This window comes from Leiobunum rupestre, chromosome 3, assembly GCF_980474605.1.
Source record: "Leiobunum rupestre chromosome 3, qqLeiRupe1.1.hap1, whole genome shotgun sequence".
NCBI classification, from domain to species: Eukaryota; Metazoa; Arthropoda; class Arachnida; order Opiliones; family Sclerosomatidae; genus Leiobunum; species Leiobunum rupestre.
Genome location: NC_143386.1, coordinates 39,009,377 through 39,030,383, shown reverse-complemented (window position 1 = coordinate 39,030,383; position 21,007 = coordinate 39,009,377). Strand labels below are relative to the sequence as shown.

The following is a 21,007-nucleotide window of genomic DNA, read 5'->3' as shown; positions in this document are numbered from 1 at the left end:
ACGCAGCTTCCATGCGCCCCCCCCCCCCCCCCAAGGTATTACCATTTAGAAATATCGACGTTAAAGTAACGACAGAACACTACCTCCATCTATTGATAAGTGAAAAAAATTCCCGGACGCATATGAATGTTAAATGGCGACCCCTTTTCTTGGTTCAGGTTACATTTATTTCGAGTAGAGATTATAGCTACTGTTCGTCTACTACATTGAGGTGATGCCTGTCTTGATGTCAATACCCTCATCTTTTCTCCTTGTTTTTCAAATTGGCCTACTTTCAGGGAACGTGAAATTTAAATATACGTTCACCTGTTAGGTAAAGTTTTAGAAACGTAACGCGAAACATTACTGGATTCGCCCCCTATAATACTTCAGTTTTATTTCAAATTGATAGTGAAATTTAAAGGCGAGAAGCTATTTTGCTAACTTCGTTGCTGAGCATATTTTTCTAGCCCAATTTCCGCAGCTAAACGCGGGAAACTAAATTCCAAACGTGGTTGTGGACAGCGTTCGTATTAACGAAGTGGAAATATTCTAGGACTTTCTCGTTGCGTTTAATCTTGAAATAATATTATTGTATTATATGTGTATAATATTGTACTAAATATCGATATTACAAATTACACCCCCTCAATCATAGTCGAAACTAACAAAAATTATTATATTTTTGTATCGGTTGCGCAACTCAAACATTTCTGTGTTGTAAAAGCTTAGAGAAATCATGGGCCAAATAATGATAAATCGGCCCATGGGGAAATAGCCAAAGTTCCAAATGACAAGAAAAGTGTACCGAGCGGGTATCGCGACCCAGTAACATTTAAATATCCTAATTATTGACGTGTATATTTCTCGCATCAGCAGTTGCTATATGAAATCAAGGACAGCGTATCACCAACCAGAGTGTTTAATGACTTTATCGGTTCAGCGGTATTACCAATGAGCAGAGATGGGCAAAAAATCATTTGGCGAATAACGAATAAATTACTAAATAACAAAATATCTGATCATATTTATTCGTCGATTGACAGGGCTGAATATTTTAGGTATAGTTATTTGGCAATTAAACAAATATTTTGCCGTGGTCTTATTTGATAAATAATTTAAAACATAATATTTTCGATTATTATCTGGAAAATAATATTTTACGAATATTTCATGAACATTCATTTGTTAAATTGTTTTTTTACAAAATATTTTCAGTCATTTATTTCGCGAAATAAAAAATGGAAATATTTTCTTTAATTTAAATAACGAATAAGGATTTTAGTTAATCGAGTAAACGCAAGGTTAAAAAAATGCTTATCGCACTATAAGGAGTAAACTGTTGCGGGATATTTGACTTCCTGATAATGGCAACTTTTAACGCTAATGCCACCGACAAAGCACCTCCAGTTAGAAGCTTTGGAGGCAGTGGCGTAATGAAAAATTTCGAGCCCCCCGCAGGATATCAAAAGGCCCCTTTATAAAAAAAATGTATTTGTTATAAAGTATTAGTAGTGTCGTAGTAAATGGAATGCAATATATAATATATCTATTTAAATTAAAAACCGCGAATTTCATTTATTAAAATTTGAAAATTAAAATAATATATTCAAAAGCTACCTTTAGATATTTTTTTACGATTTCTACCGTAGGATATTGAGTGAGATTGAATTTCAGTATTAGTTAAAGCCTGTCTTTTGTTCGTCCCGTAACCCATTTTTCTCCATTTTTACAAGTTTTTCTTGTAAAAATACTTAAAACGAAAGGGCCCCCTAGTTTGTGAAAATGAAACCCGCCCCCCCCCCCGCGTTCGCGGGGTCTGCAGGTCCTTAGTTACGCCACTGTTTTAACGATGCTACGGAAATTATGGGGTCGGTGGTATTAGATTAATGTTTTTATTAATTTACTGCCCTTCCGTACTTTTTGCCTTGGGTAAATGATACCCCTAGCTACCCTGGCAAACGGGGCGGTCAGTCCTCCCCCTTATTCCGCCACTGCTACAATCCTTTTCTCGTGATCTAAGAATTTCAATCTTGGAATGTCATATTATCGCGTGAAAACCAAATTCACGTATCTTCGTAAGGTTTGTGTATATAGTAAAGGCAAATGATGCTTTCAAGTAAAAATTAGTAGCATTAATTAAATAATTAATTAATAGCTACAGTGGCGTAGCTATAGGGCCGGCGCTAGAACAGGCGAGCGAGGCGAGCGTCTAGGGCCTCGCACTTAGCGACACGTTTTGTGGTCCCCACACCTAAGGGAACTTTTAGGGGTCCCCTTACTTAGCGGCACTTATTGAGGTCCGGCACTTTTTGGGGTTCCCGTACTTTGCGGCACTTATTCGGGCCTCTCATTTATTCCTTCGCAAAACATGTGTGTTGTGAGAAGGGGCCTCGCTCACATGTCGCTGCCTCCCCTCCGACCGGTCTGCTGTACCTTCGCTGTGCCATTAAATAGTGACCACCATTGCTGGGTAATATTGATACTCTTTGTTAAAATAAAAATGGTGTCGACAATTTTATTTCGTCTCTGACACCAGAATTAACTTTAAGTCTTTGGAATTTGTATTGCATTTTCTTACAAATTGGCCATATATTCAGTTATTTTCCTTGAGTCTAGCCCTGTCAAATAAAAATAATTCGTTATCTACAAAATAAAAAATAAACGGAAGCTATTTTTGACGATCTATTTGTAAACTACGCCAACCCGAAATATCTGATGACAAAATATTTCAGTCTTCTTTATTTGCAAAATACATTTATTTCAAATGATTTAATAAAACAGATATTTTGACCTTTTTATTTATAAACTATTTTATTAAAAAATATTTTCCTACATTTATTTAAAATATTTTTCTCTAAATAAATTAATTGTAACGTTATTTATAAATAACAACTGACAAGAAAAAATTTATTCGTTATTCGCCAAATGATTTTTTGCCCATCTCTGCCAATGAGATACATTTTTATATCATTTGTTTTATATATAATATAAAAGTTTTGTTTTTCAAAATTGAATCACATTAAATATCAGATTTCAGTGGCAGAATAACCAATAGGCTGAATAGACTTTGGGACCCGAATCTTAAAAAAAAGGTGAACCAAAGACGAATCTGAACTCGAAATAAAGCCTAAGCTTATGTGCCCAGGTAGTACTTAATCCACCACGGACAATTTTATATAGAAGAGACCCCTAGACTGGCTTCATTGCGTTTACAGGTCATTTATCTAGAGTAGTATGATAATGGTATATAAATATAGGAATGTCATCTAAAAATGTACATTGTATTTTAGAAAACAAGGTATGCATAAAATCAGTTATATCGACGTAAAATGTTATAGCAAAGCATAGAAAACGGATTTTCGTGCGTGAAATGCTAAAGCACAGTATAGCAAACTGGGTTTTTGAACCCAAAATGCTATAGCAAACGTAGTTTTTGAATACAAAATGCTATAGCATAGCATAGCAAACGAAGTTTTATACGTATAATGCTACTGCATACCATAGTGAACTAATTTTTGAAAACCAAATGCTATTGCCAACAGATATGTTTATCGTCATTTGCTATAGCATAGTATAGTTGGCTCAGTTTTCAAACGAAAAACCGCTGGCGAAAAACGCTATAGCAAAGCATAGCGAATACCATTTAAGAACTGAACTTGCTATAGCAAAGTATAGCAAACTTAATTTCAAAATAGTGTTTACTATGCTTTGATATGCTATGAAGTCAAAACTAGCATTGCTATGACTACGATTTTAAACCCTGATTGTAAGGTTTATGTGTAGTGTGGGAATGTTGAGTTTGTTCTTTTGCGGTTATGGGTGTTTAGTGTGTGTGCGTTTTATATGTATGTCTTAGCTCCTACTTCTTCTAATTGACTTTTGGGACAAACCGAGTGCGGAGAGTTATGCAACCTCTCAACTTCCAATGGCAGGGTTTCCACCAATTGTTTACGGTAATCGTCATAGTTTCAATTTACGATAGAATCGCGCGGGATTAGAACCCAAATCCTCCTGAATGACAGGCGAATGTTCTACCACGGAACCACCGAGACTTACTACGCTTCATCGAAAATGAGACCTTCAGCTTTATCGGAAGCGTATATTACTAATTAATAGAGTAATAAATATTGATTTATATTTAATTAGAATTAGATTTCGTGTTAAACGTAAAATTATTTATTTTATTTAAGTATTAAAGTTATATTCTGCCGTGCCCGGGAATCGAACCCGGGTCATACAGTTAGTTAACGGACATCTTACCGTTGAGCCATTGATTGCCCCGTAGGTTGTTAATAGAGGCCGGTGCACGCGGGTTTTTTTTAATAATTTTTGGGTTTTTTCAATATCAGGCGAGGTAAATACACGAGTCTACGTAAGGAGATAGGGCCTGTGGAAGGCAGGACGTAGACATTACGTCACACGCAACTTTCGAAATTCCATGTATTCTCCATTCTCAGACGCGTTTCGAAGTTGCGAATCCGAACGGCGAACGGCGAGCGGCAAAAGCGAAGAGGATGACGTCATACGGGTTTCTCGATAACGCCGGGGTTCCGAGAGAACTATTTTTACGTTCGTTTTAAAGGCAAATTGGCAGTTTTACCGGACAACCATTTTTTTTTCTCTAATTCTGTAAGAATCGCGCGATAGCGTCAGAGGAGAACCTATTTCTTGTTTTACTTTAATTATCTTTTGTCTTATCTGTCGGGAAATAAATCGGGACTCCGGTTTTGGGACTTTGATATTCTGCCACCAAGGCATTGATTCCTGTTACGCTGTATAAAAAACCTCAAATATTTAACTGTTTAATCATCGATATTTGAATTATTTTTGTGTTACGTTTATTTTAGGCCTGGGAAGGGTTTTTATCAAAATAGCCTCGTTTTCGGTCGTTGGGTTTAAGGAAATGATTATTTTACTTTTGTTGACCATTGTTAAATGATCGAGATAACGATTTAAATTTTTATTCATTGATATTATTGGGTTTTTTTCAGCCTTATAGTTTTATCTATTAATTTTTTAACGTATATATTTCTTCCGGGAAATAGTTCTTTTTGAGGACCAGTCTATTTGTGTACGTCTTCATGGCACTGGTTTTCTAATTCATTTTGTGATATAGTGTTATAAGTGTAAGGATGGTGGTTTGATGTGTCAGTTAGTTAAATTAAATTTGTTTCACAATTGTTTTCATGTGGCTTTGTAAGCCTTGTGTTATAAGTCGTAAGTTGTTTTTTTTTTAACTTCAAAGTGCTTGATTTCCAAGTATTTGAATCTGAAATTATTGGTTGTTTGATTGCGTTATTATATTTTCCCAATTGGTTATTTTGGCTCTGAAGCCTGACCGATTAGGTTGTCACAAAATTTTTCTATTGGTCATTTTGGTTTTGAAACCTTATTGATTGGGGTACAGTATATTTTAGGTCCTCAATATTCAGCCAAGGGCGAAAGTTAAATTAAAAAGAAAGGTGCTTTTAAGAGATAAAAGACAAATATTTACCGGTTTTTTGAAATTTCAATTTCTTATTTTTGCTAATTCGATATTTTAATACTGTAGGTATATGGATTGATTTTGATTTTTGAAATGTTTTGGATTAATTTGTTACTTGTTGGCTAATTCTAATTTCCAACAAGACCTATCCAAACATTCAAGCGCCCAAATTAAAATTGGTGACGGTGTTCATATCCCCAGTGTGGATTTGTGTCTTCCCAAACATGATTATTTTGGTGATTGTAAGGGCGGTCTCTTTCAACGAGGATTCGTCCGAGAATAGCATATGTTGCGGAGGAATTGTGGGTCGTCATGCACGGAATTTTGCAGCCATTTGCAAAAACCCAGCCGTTGTTGAGCTTCTCCATCTCGTGAACCGTGGTGAAGCGTTTCTCTGTAAGGATGGTACTTATGCTTATGTAAAATTTCCCTCATGCGAGTTTTACTGCAAGTCAAATCCTTACTCGCCGCGGCACAACTACTACGTTGGTATGCGGCAAAATAGGCTAAAACAGTGTTTTCAAAGTCCAAATCCCTCTGACCAGGCCCACGAAATCGAGGTTGTACATTACCATACTGGTAAAAGTCATTTACAGCTCGCCTTACAGTTTTTATGGATGGTCTTCTATATGGATGTCGTTGCTCAAAGATCTCACTCACTCGTCGTAGATTTTTTCCACTTTTCGCGTAGTAAATGGCCACTAGTTCCGTACGATCAGCTCTGGAATATTGAGGTATGATTGATTACGACAATAATGTTACACAGTATGTATTACAGTTATTTAAATACTAAATAAATATAAGGTTTATACTGACCTTTAAACCTGTGGTCTATTTATCTTCTCGCCTATCAGGGTTATAATAGGTTTCGAATACGACTAGATGCAAACACAGGCCTATTAGATTAAAAAACTAATAGGAAAAGACAATAGCTAAATGAGCCAGATTGTGGTTTCAACAAGTTGGCAAGCCAAAATATACCTCTCCTCGGAAGAATTGTCCCTAGTGGTATTAATTTCTCGAGATAACCCTTAAAGATATATCTTCATATATCTTCATAAGTTAAGTAGTTACAACAGTGAGTTAAACGTACTATAACAATGCACAATTGAATTAAACCCTTTTTACAGTACAAGTTTGTCAGTTAAATATAATACAAAGCGAATTTTAAGGAAATAAATATCTACAGAGGGTATTATAACGACCGTTCGCTTTTTGGTTTATAATTTTAACGGAATCGGGCCGATTTAATTAAACGATAGTGTATCGAAATTTTGTTAAAAGAATATTCCCTAAGGCTGCGCGATAAATTTACGAGAATAATTTCCCGTCGCCGTTATATCGAAAATTTATTTGATTCGGGATTGCCAGAACTGTAATGTTGTGGGCGAGTGATTAGAAAATAAAATGGCAACCAGAATTATGCAAAATTATAAATGTTTATTTTTATTCAGAACAGTCTATGGAACGTTCTAGATTTTAACTTTCATCAATAACCCAACAATATATATCCCTCCTACGTAATTGTACAGAACTGGTACTCAAGTGTCTAAGACTAGATTGGTCTTAGTTCATCGTGATTGAAAAATAAACCAAAACATACTTACACTTAAGTAAATATCATAAATTATACTGAGTAATTTTAACTAAATTCAAACTACCTTACTATAAACTCTTGCCTTAATTAACAGCTACTAATTACTTCCAATCTACTTAATTAGCCTCACAGGTTGAGTTGATAATTTCAAGGGTATAATTAGGTTATTCCAATTCAAAACATAAAAACAATCAATTTTATCTTACAGCTGACTTGAGTTAGTTCACAATTACTTTAACACTTTCAGTCTTAAACACGCACGGTTCATACACTTAAGTCCATTCACTCACGTTCCAAACGCGAAACACAATTTAACTCTTTTCATGACCGAAGACCGAACATACTAATTAAAACCGCAAAGTTACCTCATAACTTTTGACCGACACCAGGACCCCGTCCTGTAGTAGTTCGTCTGACAGCCAAGAACTAAGAAAGACTAAATCTTTTTTAATTACGGCAACGGCTTTATATACGTTTATTTGGCGTTTTTTAGACCCGTCAAGATTTGACTAAAGTTCGAAAAATTGAAGAGATTATATTTTTTACCCGGTTTGATTGATAGTTCTCCACACGGTGGCGCTATATTATTACTTTGATATAGTTTCCACGGGAGTTTTGAATAATTATCATTCAATAAACAATATATACAGATATTGTATTAATCCGTTTAGTTCATAATCATAATTGTTCCTTTACTTGAAAATTTTTCCTAAGGAAGTCAATGGCTCGGCGGTGAACTATCCGCATTATAACAATGCGACCCGAGTTCAATTCCTGATCGCGATCAAATTTTACATTAAAATACTAAAATATTTAATTAAATATAAGATTAATATAATCTATAAATATTTAATTAAATATAAGATTAATATAATCTATAAATATTTAATTAAATATAAGATTAATATAATCTATAAATATTTAATTAAATATAAGATTAATATAATCTATAAATATTTAATTAAATATAAGATTAATATAATCTATAAATATTTAATTAAATATAAGATTAATATAATTTATAAATATTTAATTAAATTTAAGATTAATATAATTTATAAATATTTAATTAAATATAAGATTAATTTAATTTATAAATATTTAAAATGATGTAGAATAAATTATAGTACCTAACGTTATCACTTTGTAAAGGACATTCGCCAAAGCTGTTTTTTAGAAAAACACCGTAAATTAACAAGCGTTGGTGGCTGAGTGGTTAGAGTACATCTCTTGCACGAGGCAGACCCGGATTCGATTCCCGGCCGGCGCAAAAGAATCGCAAATTGATACTAAGACGAATACCGTGTACAACTGGTGGAAACCCTGCCATTGAACGTTGAGAGGTAGCATTACACTCAGCACTCGGTCCGTCCCAAAGTCATTAAGAAGAAGTTGGAGAGAAAACGCCCATACAAACACAACAGACTCAACATCCACAACCGTCATAACACGAACAAAACATCCACAACAATCATAACACAAACTCAACACCCACAACAGTCACAACACGAACTCAACATTCACGACGAAAAAAGACCAACCAAACCCATCCGGAAATCAATCCGTTAACGCTCACCGTCACACGGTGGTTTTGCCAACCCTTCGAGAAACTGCGTATGCAGTGTTTACCCTTTGCCCCGAAAATGCGAACGCGTTCGCAGGCCACACACACATACATACACACACACACACACACACACACCCACAGACAGACAGACGGACACGCTGGTTGTATAACCCCTCCTGGGGGACTTTGTCCCCTCGGAGAGGTAAAAAGAGTGCCACGCCTAATGACCCCCGAAATGTGGAATACTGTATTTCAAAACGATGAATAGGGTGAAACGGTTCGGCACATTGGCAAGCAAGGTTGCCAGATCTTACGTAATTTAAATCCCCATTAATAATTTAATTAATTAATTTAATTTATTCGCCATTGCATTAAACACCAGATTTACAAATTTCTGACTTTCATAAAGTTACACTACTCTCGCAATGGAATTCAAAATATGTTATTTTAGCTTGCCCAACTTGTCACATTTTCAAGTCGTATTTTTTCAGTGAATAAGACGTCTATTTTTTTCGCGCCAACGTTATTTGTACGTTTTCGGTGACGCTCTACAATTTTCTCATTGACAATTTTCTTATAACACCTAGCGGTTAAAATTTAAGTTTTCAAAAAACGTGAAAATATTTTTCGATTTAGATGCAATTTTGGTAGAAAGTGTCCCCCGTCACACAGTACAAATTGCCACTTTCTAGAAAACATAATTTTTGAAAAAAATCACTTTTTCGAGCAAAAAAAAACACCCTTTATAACAATTGTTTTTTCACGTAGCCTACTGTATCCTACAATCAGTGTTTCGGGGAAAACTGACTAAGGCGCTGCAAAATATTCGAAAGCGGGAAAAGGGGAAAAAAGAGGGAAAATTGAAAAATCACTCAGAACGGGGAATTTCGCGGGAAAAGTTAACGATAGAGAAAACTATAGATTCTTTTATGCGCGTATTTCACGTGAGTCGCCATTAACGTACTGCCAGCCAGAGAACGGGTTTTGGGGGAAAGACATATCTACAGTAGAGCAACGTGAAGTACGTCTATGGCGGTTGCTTGTGGAGGAAATCATGGGAGGGATCCTTGATGGGGGAAAACGCGTGTAAAAGAGTGTATAGTGCATGCTTATTTCTAGACCTTTTCTGAACTCGCTAGATTCAAGGATCCTATATGTTAGAAGGATATGAGGTGAGCAAAGAGTATAAAAACTACGTAACCTAGAGATATAATGACGGTCGAAAGCAGTAAAGGAAGTTGTAGCAACCGGGGGGGAAGTCACTCAGTTAATTTGCGCTTCAAATTTCGGTACCCCAAGGATCCTATCCTGGTTACCCGTATCCTTGCCGTTACGAACTTACGGGCCATATCATTTATTCATTTCGAAGCAGATCTGCCAGTTGGGCAGTTTTCCAGCCCAATTTGGCTACTTTCGAAAAAATACAATGAACCAATGTTCAGTCAAAACTAGTGAGATTTTTTTTTTTGTGCTTGCCTTAAGCCTGGTTTTCACTAGGCGGAAAATCACCGACAGAAAGTTTCACGTCGACGATATGGTTTTCGACGTTTCGCTCACTGTCGGCGTTTTAGCATTTTCACTTGGCGTTTTTCTAAGGCGGAAATAAAGCGATTTTATTTCTGGCAGCGAGTTCGTCGGTTTTCGTCTGATAGTGGAGGTTTAAGCCTAGGCCTAAAAATGGATGATTTATCTGATCATATTAGTGAATTATTGATTAAAGCTCATGTAAGCATTTTAAATTTAATGTTATTTTACATGATCTATCGTGTTCAAAGAGATATGAGTTATGAAAGATCGGTTTGTGTGAAAGAAACATACTGGAAAAGAATGCAACAAGGGTATCAAGAAAAAAAACACGTTCCAAAATTCACAGTAAAGCACGTGGCCGAGTTCCGGATTCAAGAAGCAGCAAATTAACAATCCCCCCTGACGTCACAGTCCCCTTTCGATAATGGCTTTTGATTGGTTGAAAAAGAGCGAAATCGCTCAACTGAGCGAAAAAAATAGAAATGAAAATCGCCACACAAAACCGAAAACCGACGGAATTTCCGCCCGGCGTCGACGGAAATTTTCGCCCATTTTCCGTCGACGCCGGGCTTTTTCGCCCAAAAACCGTCAAGTGAAAACCAGGCTTAATTCTAATGCAGTAACAGAGCGGCTGTTTAGTAGTTTAAAATCTATTAAAACTGATAAAAGGAACCGATTAGGGAATTATACCATTTGTGGCCTCCTTAAATTTAAATATGGAATGAAAATATCAGGAACCAAAGCAGAAAGCTTTGAACTAAACGAAAACATAGTTAAGTGGTTAAAAAAGTACAAACTAATGCTGTTTCCTAAAGTTGTTAGTGAAAATTTTTAAGGTTTATTTCTGATATATTTTAAAGTTCCTAGTAAGTTGCTAACAATATTGTTGTTAAAATACTGACAACAATAAGTTATATTTGAAAAATCACCATATGTTTTGTTGGTTTTGCCATAAACGCAGTAATTTTATTTGATTTTGTCATCATTTAATCCTCATTTGGGAATAAAATAATAATTTCCGCGGTGCACGCGATTTTAACAAAAGTGCCGTCGGTTAGAATTGAGCGGGGAAAACGGTTTTCGAAAACGGGAAAAATTAATTTATCCGCTTCAAAAACACTGCCTACAATGTTATCCATAGAGATAGAAAAGAAATAGAGGGAAGATTACCGCGTTAAGCCGTTAAGGCACCCCTGTTTTGGACCGGGAAAAATTCATCCCCCCCCCACGAATGTATGAGAGCGGAGATGGGCAGAATTTGCAACGCCATCTATCCTTCCTTGGTTTACATCAAATGACAGTTGATTTTCCAACAGGCATAATGTGTTTCATTTCACCGCGCGTCGATGGCGCCACGTAATCTGCCCCACTCATGGCTTCCTACATTGGCGAAAAGGGGTCGGCACTCGCGGTCAACTTCGCTAGATACAATAGTGCCTCTATTTCTTTTCTATCTCTATGATGTTATCTTTACAACTTTGGTAATTTTGGCATATTGACCATGTTGTCGCTTCTTAGCTTTTAAAGATAATTACTCCTAATTCTACAAATAATTCCTCTTCTAATACAAAGTATTATCAACTTAATTCAATTAAGGTAAGCAAGATTATTATATAAAGTTTTATGGATCAATTCATGTATGGAAATTACCAATATTTAAAAAAACTTGTAGCTAACCCTTGGTCACGAATATCGTTTTTATTCTAAAGATACCGTAGGAATACTGTGTTGTCATTTTTAGTGGGAAAAGATAGGCGAATTATCTGCTGGGTTAAAAATATTTTCGTTTCCCACAGTTAGTCCTACAATTGTTAATTTTCCGAAAAAATTAAAATTGGAATTGGAAAATTCAAAAATTGTGAAGTTTATTTCTAATTAAGGGTTTTTATTCTAGACTAGTCTAGAGGTTTAGATTTACTTTTGGATTCGAAAAAATGAGGCGAAAATGTCGCGAAATTTAAATTTGCGAACAATAGGCTAATCATGAAATGAAAACCTTTTTTCTGGTTTTCGGTAAAATACAGAAATATTCCAATAAGATGATGAAACGTACCAAATTAGTTATCCTGTAAATGGATGTAAAAAATGGAAATTTTTGGGAATTTACCTTGTGGAACAGAAACGTATCTATGCGGTTTCTGACTCGTGTTATAGCCACTCTTACTCTTGAAGGTTGGGTAACGTGCCTTCGGAGGCCTTAGAGCGAACTATACAATAATTATCCTATTATAATGAGATACTAGTATTTCTTAGATATTCCCACCAAGGGAAGAGAATGCAACCAGGCAGCCACTGGGGGACCAACTACAACTGACTAGTGGGCTAGCTGGGAGTTAACCACTCCCATACTATTTCCTGACTGCTTCGAATCTAACCACTGACTCTACAGTTCTGCTTGAATGCCCTTAATGCCTCTCTCCTACCTCCTTTTATACTAACTCCCACACTGGCGCCACCACCGGTGCCCTTGGGAGTTAGGCCTGATAAGATAAGGGGTTTTGGCCATTTGGCCTACTAACAAATATGGCTGCCACTGACTAAGTTGGCTACAGTGTTAGCCAACATCGATTGTTAAAAATGTTGGCTCGCCTGAGTTGAACATAAATGTTTTCATTGAAATCTTACTATTAGGAGGGCTGGCCGCCAAATCGGTTTTTAACGAAATATTTTAAAATTCCTTTTTATTTAAATTTTACTTTATTTTAGGGATTTCTAGAAGTGGTTTTATCGATAACGAGCAATACAAGACTTTCTGGTTGTATTTGCGAGACAAATTCAAAATTCCAAAAGAAAATTTGAACCAAACTTGTAAAGCGTGATTGTGGCAAAATGAGTGGCCGAGAAGACAAGAAGTTCCAGTGCACAGAGTGCGTTTACGCAACGAGCCACAAGAGTCATTTTATTCACCACAAAAGAACTCACTCCGGCGAGAAACCATTTCAATGCGACAAGTGTGGGTACGCGTCTGCAAATAAGGGTGCTTTGATTGTCCACAAAAGAACCCACTCCGGCGAAAAACGATTTCAATGCGACCACTGTGGGTACGCGTCTACACAGAAGGGTGCTTTGATTGCCCACAAAAGAACTCATTCGGGTGATAAACCATTTCAGTGTGACCAATGTAGGTACGCGTCTGCACAGAAGAGTCATTTGATTGCCCACAAAAGAACTCATTCGGGTGATAAACCATTTCAGTGTGACCAGTGTAGGTACGCGTCTGCACAGAAGAGTCATTTGATTGCCCACAAAAGAACTCATTCGGGTGATAAACCATTTCAGTGTGACCAGTGTAGTTACGTGTCTGCAACAAAGCGTTATTTAACTCGCCACAAAAGAGCACGCCATTCTGAAGGGGGAAAGGCTCACAAATGCCCCTGTGGCGACCGGAACTGCGCTACCAATAAAACCTTCCAAGGTCACCTTCAAGTTCATGGTCCATCTGGAAACCAAATTTGCGCATCGAACTGTCACCAGCCAGAACCAGAATTCCAATCACAACCACGTCAATTTGACTCCTATGGTCGTCATAACGGAGGTAGGTATTGCTTGATGCTACTGCGACGTGTGTCGAAGGAGCAGATTGAATCTCTGTCTGAAAAGACCCGCCGCGTCCACGCCGTGGAAAGTGGAAGTTGGCGAACCTGATGCTGACACTGCAACCATCGACAGGGAAAGGGTTTCCGACTCTGAATGTCTCAACATCGATGTCAGCAGCGTCAAACTCGAGCCTTTTTTTGACTTCATCGAACAATTTCCGGTTCCGTCAGTTTTAAAAAAGAAGAGTTGAAATGTCGCCCTGTTGGGGATAATAACGAGGGTGTCCCCAGGAACCCTGCCCCTCCCATCAAGATCGAGTTCCCTCATGAAGAAACCAACGAAAGCCAATGTACATTTTAATTATGTGTTTTTATTTCTTTCCGATTTATTTACTTTTCAAAGTATATTTCATAAACTGTCTTCAAAACCACTCATTTGATGGACGCATTCATAGACGAATTTTGCATTTGTAAACTCTTTCGATTTATAGTTCTTAAATTGATTGAGATTCTTTGGTTTTTTTATGTTCAGATTAAGTTTAAACTAAACTCAATAAAGCTTAACTTTCAAAGGAGGAGATCTGTAGTTTCTGAACCGCCATCTCAAGATTAATTACTTATCATCTAAATGTATATATATAATTAGTTTATATTTGTTAGGGTTTAGCTTTATTGCCACCTTTTAAATTGGGCTTTTCCACTTTTTTGCGTAATTTAACAGCTTATTAGTCCATAAGTGATTTTTATCAACTTAACCTTATAGTTAAAAATTGTTCGGAATTGTCATACAGCTCGGAAATTTGATACACAGGTACCCTAGAGAAAAATATCATGTTGGTTGTCTTTTTATGAGCAATTTAAACAATTGTGCCGAGAACGTGTCAGTATGAGATTTATAGGCGATCAATTTGGTATTTATAATTGGGATTTTTAGAGTCAAGGTGATGTACTTCCCATTTACAAACGTTGGAATGCATACCATGCTCTTTTATCCGTTTGAATACCGCCTCCAAATCAGCCAGGAGACGTTTAAATGGCTTTAAAGGTCGCTCGATGACTTAGGCCTAAGGTGGAGCCTTGGGTATTAGCCTAGCTGATTATCCCTTTCATTTGAAATAGCCACGTACAGTTTTGAGTCGTCATCAAAACAAACAAAATTGCATTCGGTTTTTAAATACACAACTCGTTGGCTTCGATCGGTGAACACACTTACAAGCCAGTCCGCAGCTTGACCACAAATACCAGAACGGCGAAAAGCCTCCTCAAGACCAGTGCCGGGTATGGTATCAAAGGCCTTTGCCAAATCCTGAAACAAAACCAGTCAGTACAAGACCTCGCACGCAGAAGCCCGTGCTGGGCCGGGTGAATGCACTTGTCCTCTTTCGAACAAACTTGGCTAGTTAGGTTTATTGGACGATAGTTGACCTTATTTGTACCCTTCCCTTTCTTATGAATTGGAGTGGCATCAGCACTTTTATCTTGTAGCGTTTATATGAAATCGCCAGTTAATCTCATACTAACACGATCTCGGTACCAATTGGTTAAATTGATTATAAAAACCAAACCAATAAGAATTTTCCTAAAATATTCTTAACTATTATATAGAATAGTTCCGGGTAAGTGTGTATCAGTTTCCAGAGCTGTATGACAATTCCGAACAATTTATCAACATGCACTCCCACTTTGGTAGTTCATTTCATTCTCCACCAATAGGAAATTTTTAGGGTCAGCTTCTCTTTTCGGTTTAGTTCGTCGCGAGCCAGATTCCCCGCGCGGTGCTAATGAGCTCCAACTAGGGCAAAACTGGTCTACCGCTGGAAATTCTGGCTATTTTAATTCTATTTTAATTTGTTTTGGACTCGAGTTTCGCGTTTTAATTTTAAAGGCATTATAAGTCGCTGGATGACTTGGGCCTAGGGTGGTGCCTTGGGTACCAGCCTAGCTGACCTATTGGTCCTAGTATTTCGATTGTTTTTTCATTGCTTTATATTTGTTAGGTTTTACCTTTTTTTGTCCAATTTTCTAACGCTTTGCAAAGTTTATTAAAAATGCACCTAATGCGCGCAGAAAGTAAAGATTTAGAATTACCCAATTTTGTGAGTGCAAAAATATATATTTAACTAATCGATCGATGTACCATAATCATTTGTGGATATACTAACATAGGGACTGCACTAGCGTTATCAATCAAACGACAGCATATTTTAAGTTATATCAAACACCTTTGAGGGATTCACCCCATAACTTCTGCAGAAATCAGACGATCAAGCTACGAAATACCGCTCAAAATGCGCTAAGCCTTTGTAGCACTACATGCTATGTAGCAGTCGAATTGGAATCTGATTATTTGGCAAGCCATAAGAATCAAAGCCGGTAAAAGATGTTCATTTACTTTCGGTAAAAAAAGTTAATTCACTTTCAGTAAAATTTCATTTACTTGTGGTAGAAAAGATCAACAAAATTAAATTAGTATATACGGACCAAAGACTTTGTCCGAATGTCCCAAAATAATGAAATTTAATGCACCTCTATTTAAAGCAATATCACGGAGGCATTAGGTACGCAGACCCGTCCGAGGCAAAGTAGATAGACAGCCTACAACCAGCACTTGACGATACCAACGAAGTTGGAATGTGAAACAGAGACTTACCTTTGAAGATTAAAACAGTCCCATTAAATACGACAACGGCACTGTTTTGAGCTAAATACCTATAGAGGACCTAGTTGGACCCGAAACCATGTTAATAAAGTATTGAAATCAAATTATCCGCTATTCAGGCCAATTTCGCGGAGTCACTTGCGGCCGGTGCATAAAACTACCTCGAAATTTCGGATGGGGATCCAGTTAATGTCGAGTGGTGGGTTCGAGTAACTTTAAACTGTTTCTTCATCTAGATCCTTTATTCGTCACCAAAACAATTCTCTTTGAAAAACAATTAAAACCATGTTTCTCTTTATACCGCAATTTTGATAGTAAGCCAATAAATAAAGTAACTATATTTACCAGTTTTAACTAATCGAAATGGGTTATCGAAAATGAGTTATACTTCATCCAATTAAATATATCAAATTCAACTTCATTCCGATTTGTCTGAAATGATTTGATCCAAACAGAACTGAATTCAAACTGGGAATGTCTCGACTCCGGTTGGATCCAAATTTGGACCTTGGATCAACTTATTTTCATATTACGTATATGTAATATTTATTTATTTATTTATTCAACAAGAACTGCGAAGCGAAATTTTCTGGGGATTAGGAGGTAGGATAATTAGTAGAGCCTTTTGGCGTCATTTTACTGCAATTCTGTCCTTCGGAAAAATTCGGGTTTGTGTGGCAAAGCCGGGGTTAAAAAATATCCAAAGAGAAAGTTAATACTAAATACCTTCGACGGTTCTGGGTCTAAATGCAAAACCAATAGCGCCGCTGTAAACTGGACTTTCAAGCATATGCACAAATTATATTTCTTCTCTTTAATATCTAATAGTGTAGAGTATTTCCCACCCTTGGAATAGTTTGAACAAGCGAATAGTTTGATTTCGGGTAAAAAGTATACATTTTTAGTTCTAAGACAAGGGATAAGTTTGATTTAGGATAAAAAGTGTACACTTTTAGTTCCAGGACAAGCGAATAGTTTGATTGAGGGTAAAAGTGTACACTTTTAGCTCCAGGACTAGTGAATAGTTTGAATTAGGATAAAAAGTGTACACTTTTAGTTCCAGGTAAAGCGAATAGTTTGATTAATTGCAAAAAGTTTACACTTTTAGTTCCAGGACAAGTAAACTTGTAATTACAGAACTTTTATTAAAAAAAATTGTTAATTGAAAACAATAATTGCAATAGTAAATAATGAAAACGAAGTCTATTGGATATCTCACTGTGGTAGCAGCATGTACATGAGGCTATGTGAGGATGTAAACAAAATAAACAAAATTTTCCAACAGCCAAAGGCGGTTTTACCCATATGATGTCATTAGGGTGGCAGCGGTGCGATCAGACCAAAATTGATATCGTTAAATGAACAATTTTACAAACAACTTTTAAATAAATTCTTAATTGATGTTTTTAGTTAAATATAAGAAAAATTATAAGTTCTGTGTTAAGAGTCTTATGTAAAAGTATTCCTTTAAGTTAAAAATTAAATGTTTATACAAAATGCACTTAATTTTTTTTATTATTTTTCATGGTGTTCTAATGTTGTTTAAAATCAAACTATTGGTGTTATCACGACTTTCGATAGTGTCAAAGTGTTAGATTGTTTTTTAATTACCAAAATAAGAAAATGGATTTAACTATGTTAAAAGGCGAGATCAAATCTGACACCATTATAGTTTCTATATTAACTAACTTGTAATATTTTTTAATTTCAAAATAAACTAAAGTATGATTAAAAAGCTTGGCAGTTTTTCTATTTCGTTTATAATAACATTGGACTAAACATCTTTATATTAGAGTTGTCAATTCGTATTTGAATTTTTGTATTTTCCCGTGTGAGCTCCAAAAATAGGATGAAAAATCCTAGAATTTATTTGGCCGGATCTGCTACTATGAGATAATATAAATTTAAATTATTTTATAAATAATTTTTAAATTAATTTGAAATATAATTCTTAAACAAATATAGCTTTTTTAGTAATTTTGATTGTAGGTTTTTTGTTAAAAATTTTGACAGGTAAATTATCCTAAAACAAAACAATGAAACTGGAGAAGATCACACCGGATCACACGGCTTAAAAAATTATCCTTTTTGCTAAAATAACCTTAAAAATAATTGTTTTCCCCGCCTGCAACTTAGTAAAACTGTAATTGCTCAGGTACTGTTAAATATAAGTTATTCAATGTCAACTAACACTTTGGACGAGGCAAATTTAGAATGTTTTAGAGAAAATGTCGCCAAATAAGGAGGCGAAATACCAAGAATTATTATAAATGCTATCAAATTATACTCTCATTTTGAAATTTTCTCATACAAATATGTTTTAATTTTACCCATTTATGGATACTAACACGTATTTAATTTATCAGACGTAAATTAACCGAATTTATCAGTCGGCTATATTCCCCAAATTGGATTCGTTGTTCTTATGCGCACATATCTATCAACCAAATTTTACACTTCGCGTATCTTACTGAACTTTAAATTTACTAATGTATACCAAATTTTTTTAATCCTCATACTGTCATGAATTTCATTATTTAAACAAATTGCGACAACTGAACCCACAGGGAAAGCTAAACATTAGGGGTAGTGTAGCTTAATTATAGCACTATTACGTCGATATAAGGTGGTTTTTTTCGCCTATTCTGGGTTTTTTGAGCAGGTTAAAAGGTGTAGCCATATGACGTCATTTTACTTCAATTCTGTCTTGACGAAAACAATTATTTGGAGTAAGAAGGGAGTAGTTAAAGGTTAAAGGTTATTTATAAAAAGCTTGCCCGTCATGTTTTCGTGAAACGAAATTTAAGCAGACGACAAAGCTAGATTACTCCCTCTACACCTCCTTTCGAGGAGGAGTAAAAAGTGTAACGTTTGAGCTCTGGAACAACCGAACAAAATTCGGGACAGGGTTAATCTTACCCCGAGAACAGGCGAATAAAACGTTTTAAGGTAAAAAGTATACACTTTTTGTCCCCGGACAAGCGAAAAAAAAACCTATTCATGTAGGGGTAAGATTTAATCATTTATATTTGTTTCTTCTAATGCGGTCACACGTATCTTTTAAACTTGATTAAATTTAAAATAAAGTTTGGATTGTGATCCTTTTTTTTAATTTCGTGAGGAAAATTCAAAATTTACGCTTTTGGAACCCTATTTCATAAGATAACTATGGCGCCATCTGTTTTAGTTTTCAAAAATAATATATTTAACTATTAGTGTGATTTTTATATTGTTATAATCAATAGTTAGAATAATATGTAGTCAATTATAAAAATATTTCCGTTATTTTATTTTTGTCAAACACCAATTTCAATGTTTGGTGGCTTAGATACGTCCATATATAAAGTTTTGTTTTTCGCGTAGCCTACTGTACCCTACAATATTTCTTTTCAACTTTTGGAATTAAGCAGATTGATCCCCATTGTGTTGGGAATAAATAGAGGTACAACTAAATCTGGCTGGCGCGGGACCAATTTCGTTCAATATGGAGACTTTTTCAACTATATCTTTCAACCGTGGCGGCATCTGTCTCTAGTGGTGGCAACTATATTGCAATTGAATTTTTGCGCGAATCATATAACTTTACAAAATATAGATGGCGCTACCGCCTAATTATAAAGATGAATTTCGTACAGTCTTCTCAGAACAGGTCTCGAGTAACCATGGCAACCTAAATCGTAATTGTAATTCTAGCAGTATTATTCCCAATTCAATGTTGATACCGGTGATTATCGCATTAACTTTCAAAAATAATTAATTTCTCCTAATTCTAAAAACAATTCATCTACTAAAACAAAGTATGATCAATTTCTTTAATAAAGGTAAGCAAGATTAATATTTATAATTGGTTGGGATCAATTAAAAAGATTTGTATGGAAATTACCAATAATTTAATTAATTTGTAACCAACCCTTGGTCACGAATAATGTTTTTATTCTAAAGATGCCGTAGGAATACTGTGTTGTCATTTTTAGAGGGAAGAGATAGAAGAGGTATCTGCTGGGTTAAAGGCCTAGGTTTGCTTCTGCCTGTCCCCCTTAAGTTAACTTGCCGAAAAGCAAATACCCTGGTGGTAGGCCAACCGCTGAACATGTTAGCCCACCACCAGGGTATTTGCTTTTCAGGCAGGTTATTTTAAAGGGGGACAGGCAGAAGCAGCCCTCGGCCTTTAAATATAATTCCGCTTGCCACAGTTGGGATCGGAAAAATAAAAAATGGTAAAGTTTATTTCTAATTAAGGGTTTTTATTCTTAACTAGTCTGTAGGTATAGTTTTACTTTTGGATTCTACAAAATGAGGCGAAAATGATGGTTTCTGACTCGTGTTAGTCAACATTGATTTTTAAAAATGTTGGCTCGCGTGAGTTGAACATAATGTTTTCATTGAAATCGGTTTTTAACAAAATATTTTATTTAAATGTATCTGTATTTTAGGCATTTCTAGAAGCGGTTTTATCGATAACAAGTAGTATAAGACATTCTGATCTTATTTGCGAATTAAATTCATAATTCCGAAAGAAACTTCGATCAAAACTTTTAAAACGTGATTTTGGCCAAATGGGTGGTCGAATAGAAAATAAATAAAGAGTGCGCTTACGCAACGAGCCGCAAGAGTACTATGTTTCGCCACAAACTAACTCACTCGGGTGAAAAAC

At 35.7% G+C, this 21,007-nt stretch overlaps 1 protein-coding gene across 2 annotated transcripts in view; it reads left to right on the top strand.

The window, feature by feature from the left end:
* Window positions 1–13,851, top strand: part of LOC149951728 (uncharacterized) — a 111,627-nt gene extending 97,776 nt beyond the window's left edge. For both annotated transcript variants that reach the window (XM_090168190.1, XM_090168189.1), the window contains exon 2: window positions 12,865–13,851. In XM_090168190.1, the coding sequence (XP_090024316.1) occupies window positions 12,988–13,803 (816 nt within the window). In that variant the 5' untranslated portion in view covers window positions 12,865–12,987 and the 3' untranslated portion in view covers window positions 13,804–13,851. The remainder of the gene's footprint in view (window positions 1–12,864) is intronic.
* The last annotated feature ends 7,156 nt before the right edge of the window (window positions 13,852–21,007 follow it).